At 34.9% G+C, this 16,503-nt stretch overlaps 1 protein-coding gene across 4 annotated transcripts in view; it reads right to left on the bottom strand.

Annotated features, from left to right (window-relative positions):
* Positions 1–3,882: 3,882 nt before the first annotated feature.
* Positions 3,883–16,503, bottom strand: part of LRP1 (LDL receptor protein 1) — a 330,684-nt gene continuing 318,063 nt past the window's right edge. For all 4 annotated transcript variants that reach the window (XM_083113424.1, XM_083113423.1, XM_083113425.1 and 1 more), the window contains 4 exons: positions 14,323–14,571; positions 9,664–9,846; positions 8,661–8,787; positions 3,883–6,520 (listed from right to left, as the gene is read on the bottom strand). In XM_083113424.1, coding sequence (XP_082969550.1) covers positions 6,380–6,520; positions 8,661–8,787; positions 9,664–9,846; positions 14,323–14,571 — 700 coding nt within the window. In that variant the 3' untranslated portion in view covers positions 3,883–6,379. The remainder of the gene's footprint in view (positions 6,521–8,660; positions 8,788–9,663; positions 9,847–14,322; positions 14,572–16,503) is intronic.

Genomic DNA, 16,503 nt, shown 5'->3' with positions numbered 1-16,503 from the left:
TTAATTCTGTGGAATAAGTGTAGTTTTTAAATCAAATTTTGGATTATATTCACAATTTTAAATCCAAAATGTCTTTTTATATACCACTTTTCATCCAATTTTTCACCGCTATAACACCGATATTTGATTTTATTTACCGCTTTTGAACCCGAAATTCACTCCGTTTTTGTACCGAAATTTTGCTTTTTTATTTACCAAAAATATGTGCCTCTATCGATTGGCTACTCGACTGAAAATATCTTTAATGATAGAACAATTAATTCTACCAATTCTCTTGCTTTTATCAACAAGTCAATGATTCGGGACTTAGCCTCCGGCCTGTGATAAAGATGTAGTTTTTTGTGCTTTTGTTATGAGGTCCAAAGTCATTTTGCAGCAGGTGTAGTATCCCAAAAACTTTTACTTCTGTAACCACCTTGTTCATTCTGTAGTAGAAGTGAGATCAAACTTATGTTATGGATTTGCAGCACACTGTTATTTTCTATTATTTCTCACCCGACAAATACCGCTGATACACATCCCATCTGATGGGAGGTGCATACTCGAATTCTGCTAGAATAGCACAGTTTTTCTTGGTGTTGCAAAACGTTCCGTTACAAAGTGAAAGATCATGGAAAATGCCCATTTCACTTTTATAGTGTTTATCTTTTTTAAAATTATTATTACTAGAGAAATCCAACCTGCTAATTTGTATTTGCACCTGTTATATGCAGTGGCATAGTGAAAACTTACATGGTGTCATGATGGCTGTCCGAATTATTCTGTGCATAATACGCACCATAGTTTTGGGGGGCAAAAATTTTGCAAAAAAAGTGCACATTATACATGAGTAAATACGGTATTTGTTTGCTAAACTCTTACAGCTTCTGTCTTCCAGAACAAGCCTATCATAATTAAAATTCTCTTTGCTACCAAAAAGAAAATCCATGCCGGTCTTATTTACTTGTTCATGGTAATAATAGTTAAGCTCTGAATTCTTTCAGGAAAAACAATTGTAACAAAATCATGAAACCGTGAATTTGGGAAGCAATGCTTTAAGGTTTTTTAGAATGGTGTATGAAAAAGAAGGTTCCTTAAGTAATGGTGAAAGGTGTTCTTTCAGAGTAAACTTAGAAAGTTCCTTTGAAAGATATGAATACCTAGTCTTGTGCTAGGTGTTTTATCTTAACTATTTAGTACCTGTACAGACATCAATGGCCATTTCCCCCTCTGCATACGTGCAATATGTACATTGAAGTGCTTGAAGATATAAATGTGTGTGTAAAGAGTATTGTTTATCCTTGTACATGAATTCCTACTTAAATTATAAGGCACCAACTTTAAAATATCTTGTAATAGGTCAATTAATATTTTTTCTGCTGTATGCAAATTTGAAACACAAGACCAGCATGTTAAAAAAAATAACACTGTACATTTAAACATACACGTTGAAACGTTTATAATGTAGTTCATTGTAATCAATAAATGACAGTGAATATGTTAAAAGTGGACTGAAAAATAACAGAAATAATTCCTGAACATATATATTCCCAGGTTAGATTACTGTTAAAAGGGACATGTGTTTTTGCTATATGGGATATTTTTATTATTCTCGCATCTTTTTTTTTCTAGGCGTTGGATCCGATGTACTGTCAAGTATATCGAACAAGTTTCTTTTACACAGTGAGAGTAGAGTATTCATAAAAGCATGCATAAATATTGTCATTTAAATTACACTACATTCCTATTTAATTATTTACCTCTTCTGACCTTGGAATGAACTTAACTCTCAATTGGTAAGAACAAATTGTAGAATGTAACATTTTTATGTATTCATTTTCTTAGAAAAATTCCAGGAGTGTCATTGGCAGGCTACAAGACCATGTTTGTCTTTCATAGTTGAACATAAAACTGGATTTCACTCTGTTTATTGACAATCGATGTGGAAGGAGAACAATCTATCATTCACATATGCATGTTACTAGATGCTGTCCTATCACCCTTGTAAAACTAGCTGCTCAGATGTAGACCTCATATTCAGATTTTGAACAAAATTAAACAGGAGACTTAAGAGTAACATACAAATTAAAACATTCCTGGAAGTTTTCTAATGCATGGTTTTTGCTGTGTTTCTTGTTTTATCTTGTAGCTGCTCCATGGAAAAGTGCACAAGTGATTTTTTTCTTCTTTCTTTTCCAAATATAGTGTCATCTATGACATCCATTTGGGAAACTTTATTCGAGGGTCGCTACGAAAGTTTTGAGACTGGCTGTGTTATGGTTGCTCGGAGGGTTTCGTTTGTTTCCGTCCTTGCAGCGTCAGATGCCTGCAGATATGGAGCTGGAAAGAGGGCACTTTCGTGCAATGACTTTCTCTGATTTTAAAAGTGGGTTAATTAAATGATTGAGCGATCGCAACAGGCTTTTTGGGACCTTGCTCCTTCCCGTGCGACAATTTTTCGGTGGTTTTGAGAATTTAAACGAGGTCGAAACTCGTTAGAAGGATATGGGAGAGGAGCGGGCATCCGGCCATTGCCTTTGTGGGAAAAATTGTTCGCGAAAACAATCCAGTGATTTTTAAGGACATTGCTGGCGATCCAATCTGTAGTGCCACTTCAGTGTCCCAAGATTCCTGCACGATTATTTTACGAATCAGGAAAGTTGCATCCCGATGGGTGCCTCACATGTTGACAGATGAGCAAAAGCTTGTTCATATGAAATGGTGCGAAGAAATGCTGGCCAGAGGCAACTCGAGAGGCATTTCTGACATCTTGACTGGTGATGAAACCTGGATTTACCAGTTTGATTCAGAGAGTAAGTGTCAGTCGACAGTGCATTTTTTTCCCAACGGCATTCCACCAACAACAGTGAATCGGCCCCGAAGTGTCAAAGAAAATTATGGTGGCAATTTTCTTCTCCAAAAACGGCCATGTCACATCTGTTCCTTTGGAGTATCAAAAGACTGTTACTGCTCAGTGGTACACAATAGTTTGCCTACCAGAAGTTTCCAACAAGCTTCAAGAACAGGACTGAGAGATCCTCTTGCACCATGACAATGCATCTGCCCACAGCCAACATCACCATTCACTTTCTAGAGTCCACAGAGGTTAAACGTATGACATCCACCTTACAGTCATGACCTGGCCCCATGCGTGGAAGGTTCTTCAGCTCTGAAGCAGTAGTTTATGCCTATGAATGTGAACTTACAGCACTCGATGAAAATGAGTAGGAAAACTGTTTTCAAAAATGATTTACAAGAATGCAAAAGTGCATAGAATGTTGTGGCGAGTACTTTGAGAAAATGCAGTAATGAAAATTATTTTATCTTAATTGTTATGTATCTCAAATCTTTCGTAGTGACCCTGATAATCTTGTCTACGTCTAGGGACAGGATTAGTGCAGATATATTGTATTTTGGCTGCTGTATTCATAAAGCTAATGTTGCAAGATGGGCAACAACCTTATTTGAGTTTCCCATGTCTATATTTAACTGCCTGCAAAATTGAACATTATCCACTGAAAAGAAAGCAAACTCCAGGTTGGCTGCTAGAAAAATTGGAGCTCCCCACTTTAATATGAAACTTGGTAAATGCTACCACCTGGTGCAAAAATCGGAAACAACCAAGACTTAGTTCAGGGTTACCCTACCGGATGGCAGCACCTACCAACAACTGATATCTAGTTCAAAGTTCCCCTACCAGGTGGCAGCACCTACCAACAACTTTTACTTAGTTTGGGTTTCTACCACCAGGTAACAGCACCTACCAACAACTGGTACTTAGTTCACATTTCCATCATCAGGTGGCAGCAACTACCAATGACCAGAACTTGGTTCTGGGGTTTCTGAAGAGAGAGGTTTCAATGCATATAACAAGCAATCACTCCTGCAAATGAAATAGCTATATGGATGAATTGATGCTTGTTTTAATTCCACCATAAGTTTCATGTACAAAATATCTTCGATCACAAGGTACCACATAGACAGGCGAATGCTGTATTATGTACAAAAATATGTCACATCCCCAGCTGCTGTCTTGCAGCATCTTTGTGGCAAATAGAACAGAATGGAGATCTGAGTGCCAGTAACAAAAAAAATCTCATTTGAATGAGTTTGAATAACAAAAACGCCTACTTATTCATACTCCTTGTTTCTCACTAACAGCAACTAAAGCTCCACTCAAGAAGTACCTACCTTACTGAGGCTAAAAAATATTACCAAGTACATACATAAAAATTTGTTTCTCTACACATGAAAGTGAAAAACACACAAATGAGTACAGGAGGGATAGCTTCCTGTCATGGACATTGGCAAGATTTCCCAGAAAGGTTCAAATTCCTTTCTGCATACAGTTTTCATTATACAACATAGTACACATAGTTCAAAATTCCGCTAGGACATCAAGTGAACAAAGTTACAGTTTTTACTGGACTACATTGTGCATTTCAGCACTAAATACAAAGTAAAGTTGTGTAATTTCTGTACTTGAGAAACACGTACATGCACACAGGCAAATCAACATACAAACCGTTCACATTAAAACAAATTAATGGAGTAACTATTTGGCAGAAAATGAAATAATTCTAAAAGCTATGACACTGGCTGAACACTATTGTTTTTATCTTTATAAGAGCAAGAGGGGTATTTTAATAAATGTAGATTTATGGTAATAAAACTAAATAACATTTTTTGATTTTTATCACACCTCTTCCATCCACCATAAATAAAAACACTCATTTCTAGCCAATGTATGAAGATTGCAAATCTGGTAGCTGAGCACTAGTTCATAATTTACAGCTTTCACTCTGAATTATTCTGCCTGCAACTATTTACAACACAAGTAGCATGGCAAATACAACCAATCGAGCTGCTTCACATAAAATTGTAACAAGCAAATTATTTCCAGGACTTCACAACAAAATAGTCTTGAAATCACAGTGGTTGACTGACTAGCAAAACTAACAACCATTGAGATTATTTTAAATTTACATGAAAGAAAAACTTCCAATTTTTTGAAATCTATTTTTTTCACAACCTTACCTTTCGCACTTCCTTGCATTCACCTGAAACTTTTATCACTGGAAGCAGAGCTGATATTTAAAAACAGAAAATAAGATTCACAACCACATCTTCATTAAATATTCACAAGTTAAAAAGTTATTTGTAACCTTTGTAATTTCCTGACCAACGATCACAAAACTCGTAGGATGAAGAATGTACCTGTATAGCACGCAAAAGTGTGTGTAAATAAAAAAAATATTTGAAAATGTAATGAATGAAAAATATGTAAGTTATTTCAAGGGCACTTAATCAGATCTGGTTTATACAGAATGAAAAATTGAACCGAAAAAAATTAATGCTTATTGGTGTTCCTTCAATCACATTAAACTGTCAATCACAGTGTCCAGCATAAAAGAACTGAATACGTTACGCTATGTATAAAATGCGTTATGTTTTTGGTATTCCATTATTAAAACAAAGAAAACCACAAAAATATTAGAAATGAGACACACATGCACCCACACACACATATAGTAAAAAGCTCAAATGCTCACAAAATGTAACTGTTTAAAAATGCATTAGCATGTAAATATGGAACATGATGTCCAAGCTGGAACTTTGACATAGATCAATATGAAATCACAATATGACAAACACTTTTTTCTTCCTTTCACATTTTGTCATTAATGGAATAATGAAGTTTCAACAAGTATTATTTAAAACATTGCAAAAAAAAAATTGAGCTGCATTAAAAACTGTGTACATATATATTTTCTGAAATAAATCTTCACTGGGCTGGACAAACAGCCTGTCATTTTGTGGAGAGCATTAAAAAAGATTGGCACCAAAAATTTGTTGCAGTTGGATATCCCTCGTACGATCTGATTTGGCACTAACTCCTCTTTCTCTACTTAAGACAAAAAAAAAAAAAAAAAAGAAGTTTGGTTACGTGGCACGTTTCTTGACTAGCTTCATCACTGCAGTGAGAGCACCCCTGCTGAGTTACTTCTTCGCGAGTACTTTTCAACCAGGGGAGGGAGGGTTAGGAAGAAAAAAAAATATTTACACCTCTATGCTTCCCTATGGAAACATTCCATACAAACGTACCTCGATCTTCGGTCAAAAGTTCACCTGCATTATCTGAAGTGTATTTCTATTGAAAGAATATTCTCCTGTTGTATTCTCTTCCTAATTACATTCGCTTGATGGCTGGAAAAAAATATTCTCGAGAAATAAAGCTACACTTGACAATCACAAAAAAAGTGGGATTAAGCCTCCAGCTTGTGTTCCTTAATTTTTGTTTTTTTTCATTTCTTCGTCAAGGATGAAACAAATTTTGCTTCAGGATTCCCTTGCTCTCTGTTGTGGATTACCGAAAACTGAGCTTTAACCGTAGTTCATACTACAGAGTTTCTTTATTGTCCAAGAGAGGATCTTTAAACTTTTCCTTCTGTAACAGCCCTTTCTTCTCCTCACTTGTGGTGGCCCCTGCTGCACCAGTATTGTACATGGTGTCGTACACTGGATTTGCAAAGTTTGCAGTCTGAAAGAGAGAACACGAGGTAAAATTCCAAATTTTAAAAAATAATCTGTTTCTACTTTACCGGTTCAAATTTAATCATTGATACTTTTTCAGTCTGGGTATCTACTGGGATTTTAAAACAGTCATGCGACACTTTTGCGTAGTTCAACTACCCTGGAAATTGTGCAAAATGCATAATTTGCATTAATGTTTGGAAAATTATTATGCAAAAACAATTAATTTTGATTAAATGATAACTATTTCAATATTCCAATGGAAACTATGGCTGAACCAATACCACTTTGAACAGATACTCATACTGATACTTCAAAATTGTAATAATTGAGCAACTTGGGAGTAAAACTAGATAACCCACAAAAGTATGAAACCAAGAAAAATGCAAGTGAAAGTTCTTCCATTATGTTGTGGCTTATGAGTAGCTAAAACAGGTTCTAAAAATCCTAAAAAACTTAAGTGAGGCTCGAAAAATCATGAAGTAGGTTCAAAAAAAACTTTAAAATAGATTAAAATTCCTGAAAAATGCTGATTAGGTATAGTCACCGGCAATGAAAATGGGACACCTATATCTTGAAATACACACACTATCTTGCATAACGTGTGTGTTGCCTAACCCTACAGCAATGGCTGAACTTACCATTGGAAATTTGCTATTAAAATCCACTCTTCGCCGTATAGTTAGGCAAAAATCTTTTTTCATGCTATCCACAGTCAAATTCAGCAATTTTTCTGCGAGGATCATGTTGTTATATGATGAAAACAATATTTCAACAAAAACAGTCAGTGGTGCAAACTTCAATGCTGAAATGTTAGTTTGCAAGGCGTGAATGCCACAAAGTACCGAAGTGACGAGAAAGTGAGCAAGACCACACAGATCAGAAGTTTGCATTTTGGACTGTACAGGTAACAGGGGCACCAGACATTTTGATTTGTTTAGAGCTTTGAAAAATCACGATGTGCTTGGAGGAAAGGAAATCAACAGAGAGTATGTTTCAAACACGTTCGTCATTGAATTTTCTCGTGATCAAACAAAGCAAATGCCTCTGTGTGACACAAAAATCCTGTAAAACCTTTAAAAATATATAAAAACCTAAAAAGGCTTGATTTAGGTGCATAAACCTAAAATAGGTTATTTTAGGCACAATAAAACTTCATCAGTTGTTGCATTTTTTAACGAAATGCTGACATAACTTATTATTTCTTACACACCTGCAAAGGAAAAAATAGGTTAAAATCCAAGATCTACTTATAAGTTATCCAGATGTTCCAGTGTGTTTCTAGCTATCAGTGGCTACTGAAGGAACTTTATTCATTATTACACAGCAACTTTAGACTGTGCAACAATTGTATTCAATGTTAACTGAATTTTGGACCGAGTTATCAAGTTTTACTCTGAGCCACTCAATTAAAAGTTGTTCAATATTAACATGTAAGTATTCTGCTTCAATTATATGCATCAATTTAACAAGAATTTTGCTTTGATGTAATTCTTGAATGTTTTAGAGTATTAAAATACATGTTAGACTGTGCAACAATTGTATTCAATGTTATCTGAATTTTGGACAGAGTTATCAAGTTTTACTCTGAGCCACTCAATTAAAAGTTGTTCAATATTAACATGTAAGTATTCTGCTTCAATTATATGCATCAATTTAACAAGAATTTTGCTTTGATGTAATTCTTGAATGTTTTAGAGTATTAAAATACATGTTACGCAATCACAAAATCCAACTTTTCATGGAAAATTGGTGCAAATTAAAAGGAAGTTTGAATTTTGCATAATTTCCAGGGTAATTAACTTCGTGAAAGTGTTGCGCATTATTTTTGAGGACCTTGTGAAAGATTAAAATGGCAGAAAAGTATATGCTCAGCCACAATTAATATTAATAAATACACTGAATAACGTTAATTGTTACTATGTTCAAGCATTGGTTTCATTAGTAATGGTATCGACTCAGCAGTAATGATAAAAACCATTTAGTTCCTTGTATTTTTTTTTTATATGAAACATACTCTATAATTGGACATGTTCCATGATAAAAGCAAATCAACTTTGGCATTCAACTTGAGAATGATTAGTGCAAACATTGTGTAAAATTGTGCTCCATTGAAGGAATGAAATTACACGAACAAGAGTGCAAACCTTATCTGAATCCAAAGTGAAATTGGGTTCCAAAGTGTCTGCTTCTTCATCCACATCTTCCCTTAAATACATTGGATTGCTGATCTCCACATTGTCTTGCATGCGGACATGCATGAAGGGCTTCCCACTGAAAAGAAAAAAAATTGTTGATCTTCACAAAATATTTCAACAAATAATTTGTTTTAATATTATTTTGATACAATACAGGTATGATCTTAAGAGTGATATCAGTTTGGTTTCAATCAACTTGAAATCTGGCGTAAAACAGAAATGGACCTATTCATAATTAAATTTGCAAAAATCAGGGTTCCCACTCTCATTTTCTTTCAAAACTAATTTCTCTGGCTTTTCCAGACTGTCTGATAATTATTTAGCATACCAATAATAAATAAGTCATGTTTTCAACTGTGCATATTAATCAGATGAATCAAGTTTATTCAACAAACTTGAAAATCAATAATGAAAAATATAACATTGTATTTAAAAAAAAACAGTTGAAAAAAAGGTGAAATGTGTTTTCAGTTTCCAATTCTATTAAGCAAAAGAAGAAGCATTAAATGTCCAAGTTTTTGAGCATTTTTCACAAAATTCCTGGACTTTCCCATGCCTTTTTCACTCCTAAGTTGATTTTCTGACTTTTCCAGATCAGTGGGAACCTGAAAAATGCAAGTTTTTCCTTCAAGTTGTGTACTTGTTATTTTTCACTCCCAATGTTTTCAAAATTATAAAAGTAACAGTTTAATTATATCAAGTGTACACAAAAAATAAAATGTTCTAAGGAGAAATTATGGTAAAACCTCCAAACAAAAATGTTTAAATATGAAAGGATAGCATTTTTTTTTTCCAAGTACATTTTTGACATTTGGATTATATTTAGTAGTTCTACCAAACATACAAATTTTGTGTGTCCGATTTTTTTTTTCTACTGTATGGCAAACACTGCCAGAAGAATTTTTCAGGTGCATCATGCTTTCTATAATTGCCTTAAAAACTTGAAACCCACCTTCTCCTCTTTCGAATGATATAAATGCCCACTATGAGGGCAGCCAGCAGGAAAAGTATGAGGATTACGACAACCACAATCCACGTGATGAGTGCGGCGTTGCTCTCCTCCTGCACGGTCGAGGAGATGGGAATGTCCTTCTGCTGTGTTTGGCATCGCAGACCCACGTAACCATCCGTACATCTGAAAGAAGCCAAAAACATTATTTACTTGTCAGCGAGATTCAAATAAAGAACACAAATGGTTGCAGAAGCAGGTAACTGCACAATAAAATAAATGTATTTGCCTTCCTAACAATTGATTAGAGGAGTGCTGGTAATGATAATATTTTATTGTCCGGGTATGGAAAATATGCTGGAAACTTTGATAATACTTTATACTCTGCTTACCTTAGTATGACACTCAATAGTTAGGAGACATCTGATTTGTCCAATAGGTGAATGTGTACTTTACCTTTCTACATATTTATAACCAACCAACAATAAGTAGCAAAAGAGGGTTGACAAAAGAATACCCATTGCTAAATCTACTGTATGTGAACATACATTTAAACAGTGTAGGAACTATTTTCAAAAAAATATTGTGTTTGTATACTCTCAGTCAAGTTTGCAAGTTCACTGACAAATTCTGAAGAAAATGTTTTATTTACATTTGTTGTTTAGCAAATCTTAACTAATAAAGATATTCTCAATTTAAACCTCTCTACCAAGAACAACTGGTTTCATTTTTCAAGTTTCCAGTCTCAAATGTTCAATAAGATGAATATTCTTTACAGAAAAGACATGGTTCCTCTTTGTATAAAAATGAGTTAGACCTCCAAATATTCAAAGTTGATTTATCCACTATTAACAAATTTAATTGGGATAAATACATTTATCACATTACAGATGGGTTACTAATTAACACAAATCTCGCATTTTAAAGTATTGAACATCACCTGTCCAAGTGGATGCTTATGGATAATTCTTAGCTGCATGAAATTCAAAATGGCGATTTTTTGCTTCAATTGCATCACCACTAATAGAGTTCATAAAAATGAAGAAATTGACAACTATAGGACATCATCATGCTTGATCTGATATCATAAAAACTTCTTGATATAAAAATGTATTTTAGTAGTGAAGACAAAATTTTTCTACAATAATTCTTCAGTTTGAAGTAAAATAAGGAGCTTACAAAATATCTACATCCTGTTACACCTCTCCATCATGAAGTCAGTTCTCAATGTTACCAGTTCCTCACAGTTCTCCACTAACATGCACATAATAAAATTACTGATGTTGAAATGTTTTTAAACAAAGATGAAGATTTAAACAATTTGTGAAAAGCAGCAAAATTGAAACTGAACATAAGCAATGAACTTACATTTCATAATTTGTAACACAATCAACTAATATATCAATAGATATAAGAACATTACAATTTCATGTATCATGGCCAACATTCCTATAACAGCTGACTTTTTATATTCTGTGGAATTGTTATGAGCAGACCTGAATATATGTATCTTACTTCATTTACAAGAAACATACAATTTCCAATAAAATCTTTTGCACTTATTTAATATTTATTCATTTTTTTTTACCAAAACAATATGAATGGTCTTTAACCCTAGAACACTACCATGTTCCAATATTACAGTATAACTACCGCTATGTAAATTTTACGTACATGAAGAACTCTATTTTTAAAACAACCTCTACATCATGAAAACAAATTTATATTCATTGTGAACATTATTTTGTTTATTTTTCCTTATATTGGAATGTTATTCTTCATTTTAAAATGTATAAGCATGGTTTTATTAAACATAGAATATTTTAAGAGAAGGTCTTGCTTGACAAGCCCGTTCGTACATTAAGAATGAAGGCGAAAAGTTCGAACAATGAAAAGCAAACAATAATAATATTCATAACGCTGTAAATAAGGAACAAATGTAATTTTAAAGTCTTACAAGAAAATAGTGCATGCTTCTAAACTTTTGTTTTCAAAATCTAAGTATCCAAATCAAATTTACAAATGTCAAAATTACGTGGAAGATACTTCTCGTTTTACATTGTTTTACACAGCTACGTAAAATTGACGTACAGTGCACAACATAACAAACGAAATCAAGACGATCAGCGCTTGCACCCTCCTTACCACAGTGCTGCCTTATGTCTGACAACTTGAGGCACTGCTAGGAAGAGGGGTGAGTGGGTGCAAGGTGGGAGGTAGGGGAGGGATTTGAGCGCAAAGCATACGTAAACTTTACATACGGTAGTGTTCCACAAATTGGCTTCCCACAGGAGCAGTACGTAGTTGTCATCCTCCTTTTCTTGTAGTTGCAGAAACTGCAATACTTTCGGTTCCCTTGTGACATGGCTGCTACTGTACTTGTCTCTTCCTTCCCCAGTACCTTCAAAATTAACTTTCTTAACTCCTGTGACACTCCCGAATTTATTAGCCTTTGCTCCTGCCAGATCTTGGTCAAGTTCTCATGGAGGTGAAGCATGAACGGAATTCGTGAGAATGATCTCTTTTCTGAGTTGCCCTGATTGTTGTAGAAGTTGTGAGTGTGAATAATGTATCCATTGATCGCTGCGATGTTGATCATATTATAGAAAAATGAGATATTATAGAAAAATTCACGCAAATCTTACGTGAATACAAATGGCGTTATTACTACATGCACGTGAAAATTACGTGCAAGATTTTTCTTCTGTTACTATCCCTACGTATTATTGATGTACAGAGTCTCACATAACACACAAACTAAAGACGTTCAATGCTTCCGCCCTCCTTACCACAGTGCTGCCACGCACCTGACAGAATGCTCGAGGAATACCATAGGTGGAGGGGTAGGTGGGTGCGATGTGGGAGGTAGGGGAGGGAATTGAGCGCGAAGCATACGTAAATTTTACGTACGGTAGTGTTCTAGGGTTAAATAGTTTGAAATTTGATATTTTAGGTAAAATCTTGCAATATAGAAACAAATGTCATGGCAACCATATTTGTCATTGTCCAATATAATTATGTATATTCACTCATAAATAAGATAATTCATGTACTGCGACATTAAAAGTTTGTAATTTGGGAAGTTTTGGCCTAAAATAAATTAGAACATTACCGAATTATTAGTTCCTTGTGGACATCAAGCTATGTTGACTTTCATAACCTTACTGGAACCTGGGAGTCCCCCCCTTTTTTACGTTAAAATTTGTCTTCAGTACCTAAGGTATGTGAGTAACCCTTATCAATTTTTTTTAAAAAAGGAGAAAAAACTTTTGATGTAATAAAAGTCTGAGGCTGAAAAGTAGCCTTCTCACTTGAAAAGAGATAAGATATATATGTAGAATGCTGACTCAAACCAAATGTTAAATTACAGTTGAACCTCGATTTTACGTTTTTCGGGGGACCAAGCCAGAAAAACTTAAAATGCAGGAAAATGTAAAAATTCGGGAACATAAAATCGGGGTTCCACTGTATCTGTGCATGTATTATGTGTATACAATTATGAGTAGTTGAATTTTTAAACTCTATTTTAATTATAATCAGAAATATGTGATCCGTAGAAGCATGCATATTTAGTTTTTGACTAAAACATGAACTGTGAAATAACACATTGTAATGTTCATTTTTCAGGTTTCTGAAATGTGAGGTGCATTTTCCTACCCTGCTTTGTTATGAAATGATGTGAAATGAACTGCAAAATGCGAACTAGACAATTAAAAGACTAAATTTAGAGTTTATTTACCGAAGCGACACTTTTTTAATTCACAATTATCCTGCGAGTTATGCAATTCACGGAAAATTGATTAATTCTGCTGTAAATATTTGAGAAGCAAAAATGCACCCTTTATACGGGAATAAGCTTAATATTCTGGAAAGGACATAAATGTGCTATTAGAAGGGATATGTTTATTTTGTGTAATTAGAGCAGTTTTTAAATCAAATTTTGGTTTATATTCACATTTTTAAAACCAAAATGTCACCACTTTTTCACCGCTATAACAGCAAAATTTTACTTTATTTAGCACTTTTGAACCCAAAATTGACTGTTTTTGTACCGAATTTTTGCTTTTTTATTTACCAATAATATGTGCCTCTAGTGATCTGGTACGGTGAGAGAAGCATTAGCCTCACTCAACCAAGCTACAGGTGATCAATGTAGTCATGGTCAAACACTAAGCCCAAAGAGTGTATAGAACAAGAGGCTGCAATTATCGTAAACCCCACATATCGAAGCATATCGCATGCACAGTCCTGTCACCTCCAGTGATTATTGTTTTGCAACAAACACCGAAGATGCAAAGGCACAATTACACCAGGCAACGTTAGCACAGGGCAGGTAGATGTTACCTGTGCTATCGTTACTTCACAACGGAGATTGCACTCCCATCAGAGAATATGCTCGTCAAGAACAATTAGCAGAAATTATTAGCTCTCAAGGTCAACTGCCAGTTGGGATCTCATCAGTATAGTTACAAACTCCCTAAATTCTGCAATTTCAAAACACACACACACAATATCATCATACAGTATGTCTGTTAGAGTCATCCCAGTACTAAGTTATGTCATATCGACTGACTCACATGAACCGGTGTAAGAACCAACTGTGATAAAAATACTATATATATATCTCAGGACGTTTGCACTGGCTTTGCGGAATTAACTTACATGCACGTGGGCTTCAACTTTGGATCCAGAGACTCGACGCAGGTGGCTCCGTTGAAGCAGAAATTGAAACACGAAGACCTCTCCTCGCAGTGGGGACCAGCCCACTCAGGGTAACATTTGCATACGGGAATATTCTCCTCTGGAGACACCGTGCAGATGCCTCCGTGCTTACAGAAGCTGCTTATCCTGCAAGGATTATCTGTTCCCACTGGCACATCACACTTCATACCAATCCATTCATTCGGACACCTGCAAAAGTAAATAGTTAATAAGCCAAAAGAAATCGGTTCACAATTTTTGGCATTGTACACACTAATTTTCAGGGTTGTTTAAAGGCAAGGATCCTTTAATTTCTAATTGGATCTATTGAACTCCATAAAAGGACCAGAACCTTTTTGGTCACATAATTTAAATTTGGTTCAAGTTGCATATTGTTTCATTTCAATACCGAACTATTTAAATTGATGTGGTAAAAAACCATGATCAAATTGAATTACTTAAGATAAACGGTTCTTTATGGTCCTTGCTGATTTTCTTTGCTATTCCTGGACCTTTAACACTACTGCTAAATTTTGTAAAGATGCATCTATGGGAAATTTTTACTCTCTTAAAAGTAAAGTTTCATTGGTCCAGTTGACCACCATATGGGAGACTCCACTTCAATGCCTGGAGTGAGTGATCTCAGGTGGGAATCAATGATTACATGGGTGGCAAATGCAGCCAGAGCATGATGCTGATCACATTCTCTCAAGTATGGACAATATAGAGACTGTGTTGGGTATCCACTCATTGTTCTTCCAGCATTCAATCGATCAAAAAAATCACCACCATCTCTTGCTTATTTACAAGATCTTTGGCATGTATAACGGTATGCTTCATGTACCATGTATGAGTAAAGTAAATGTCTAAATATGTAGTTTATTTTTCAAAAGCAAAGCCTATCACGTTCATCTGATTAGATACTTTACTTAAATAGGTGTATGACCATGAAAAATAGTGGAACCTTGATTTTAAGTTTTCTGAATTTACATTTTTCTGCATTATACATTCACTCTTCCTATCAGAGCAAAATGCTACAATTTCATTTAAATATTTTAAAGCAAAACTGTGGTAAATTTATTCTTATAATTGGAGTGCATTACTCAACCACTATTATTAATAATTTGAAACACTTTTGTTACAATTTTCAAGCATTTAGTAGGAATTAAGTATAATATCAGTATATAGCTATTGGTTCAGTGTTATCCACTCAGCCCTAATTGATACTTTATTGATATCAGCAAAAAAATGCAAATCATTGCATCCCTCTGATACTATTTAAATGCACACCAATTAAATAACCATACTATTTAAATGCACCCCAAGACATGTATAGCTACAATATACAGGGTGTCATTTTAATGGCGCCCACGGACCACAGATTCGTATAGAGGACATGAAAACAAACAACTTTTGTCCGTAACATTTTTCTCATTGGTGTGTCGATTTGACGCTACAGCCGTTCAAAAAAGACCGTTTTGCTGCCTGGATGCTGGCAACCCAACACAACATTTGATCGTATCTGTGACGTAATTTCCTGAGGCGAAACTGCGCACGGCAGGGTTGCAAGGAACACACAAATTTTGTGAAAATGACAAACTACCAACCATATTATTAGCTGAAAAATGAAGCGAGAAACGCGTCCAGTAGACCGAACATCATAGCGCACCAGCTAGATGATGAGCAGTCATCTCAGGGGAAGGGGGAAGTGAACCAACGATAAGAGAAATGGTAAAAAAGCGTATACACAATGAAGTGTCAATATCGGATTTTGTCTCACCCTACATGTCAAATATCAACAACAATAAATTTTATTGGACATACAGCTTACATGTGGCTGTTTACGCCCAACTACATGTCAAATATTTGCAAATCTAATTAGTTGAAAATTTGATATCTACAGGTTTGTGTCCAGATGCCTTGTGGTACTTTTGTGCTGATAACGGAAGTATCCAAGGTTCACGTTGTTACATTATGGCTAAAACACGTACAACCACAGTAGCAATCTAATGATGAATCAGTAACGAATATACTGCCCTGTTCGGAGTTGCAAACTAGTTATTACATGTGTATCCGGTACATATATAAACACAGTCGTCGGAGAGCTTGTATTACTAACTAACTAACTAACTCCCTAGCCTT

Source organism: Lepisma saccharinum, chromosome 27 (assembly GCF_977018435.1).
Source record: "Lepisma saccharinum chromosome 27, izLepSacc3.1, whole genome shotgun sequence".
Classification (NCBI taxonomy): Eukaryota; Metazoa; Arthropoda; class Insecta; order Zygentoma; family Lepismatidae; genus Lepisma; species Lepisma saccharinum.
The sequence above is the reverse complement of the archived record's forward strand: the minus strand, read 5'-3'. Positions and strand labels throughout refer to the sequence as shown.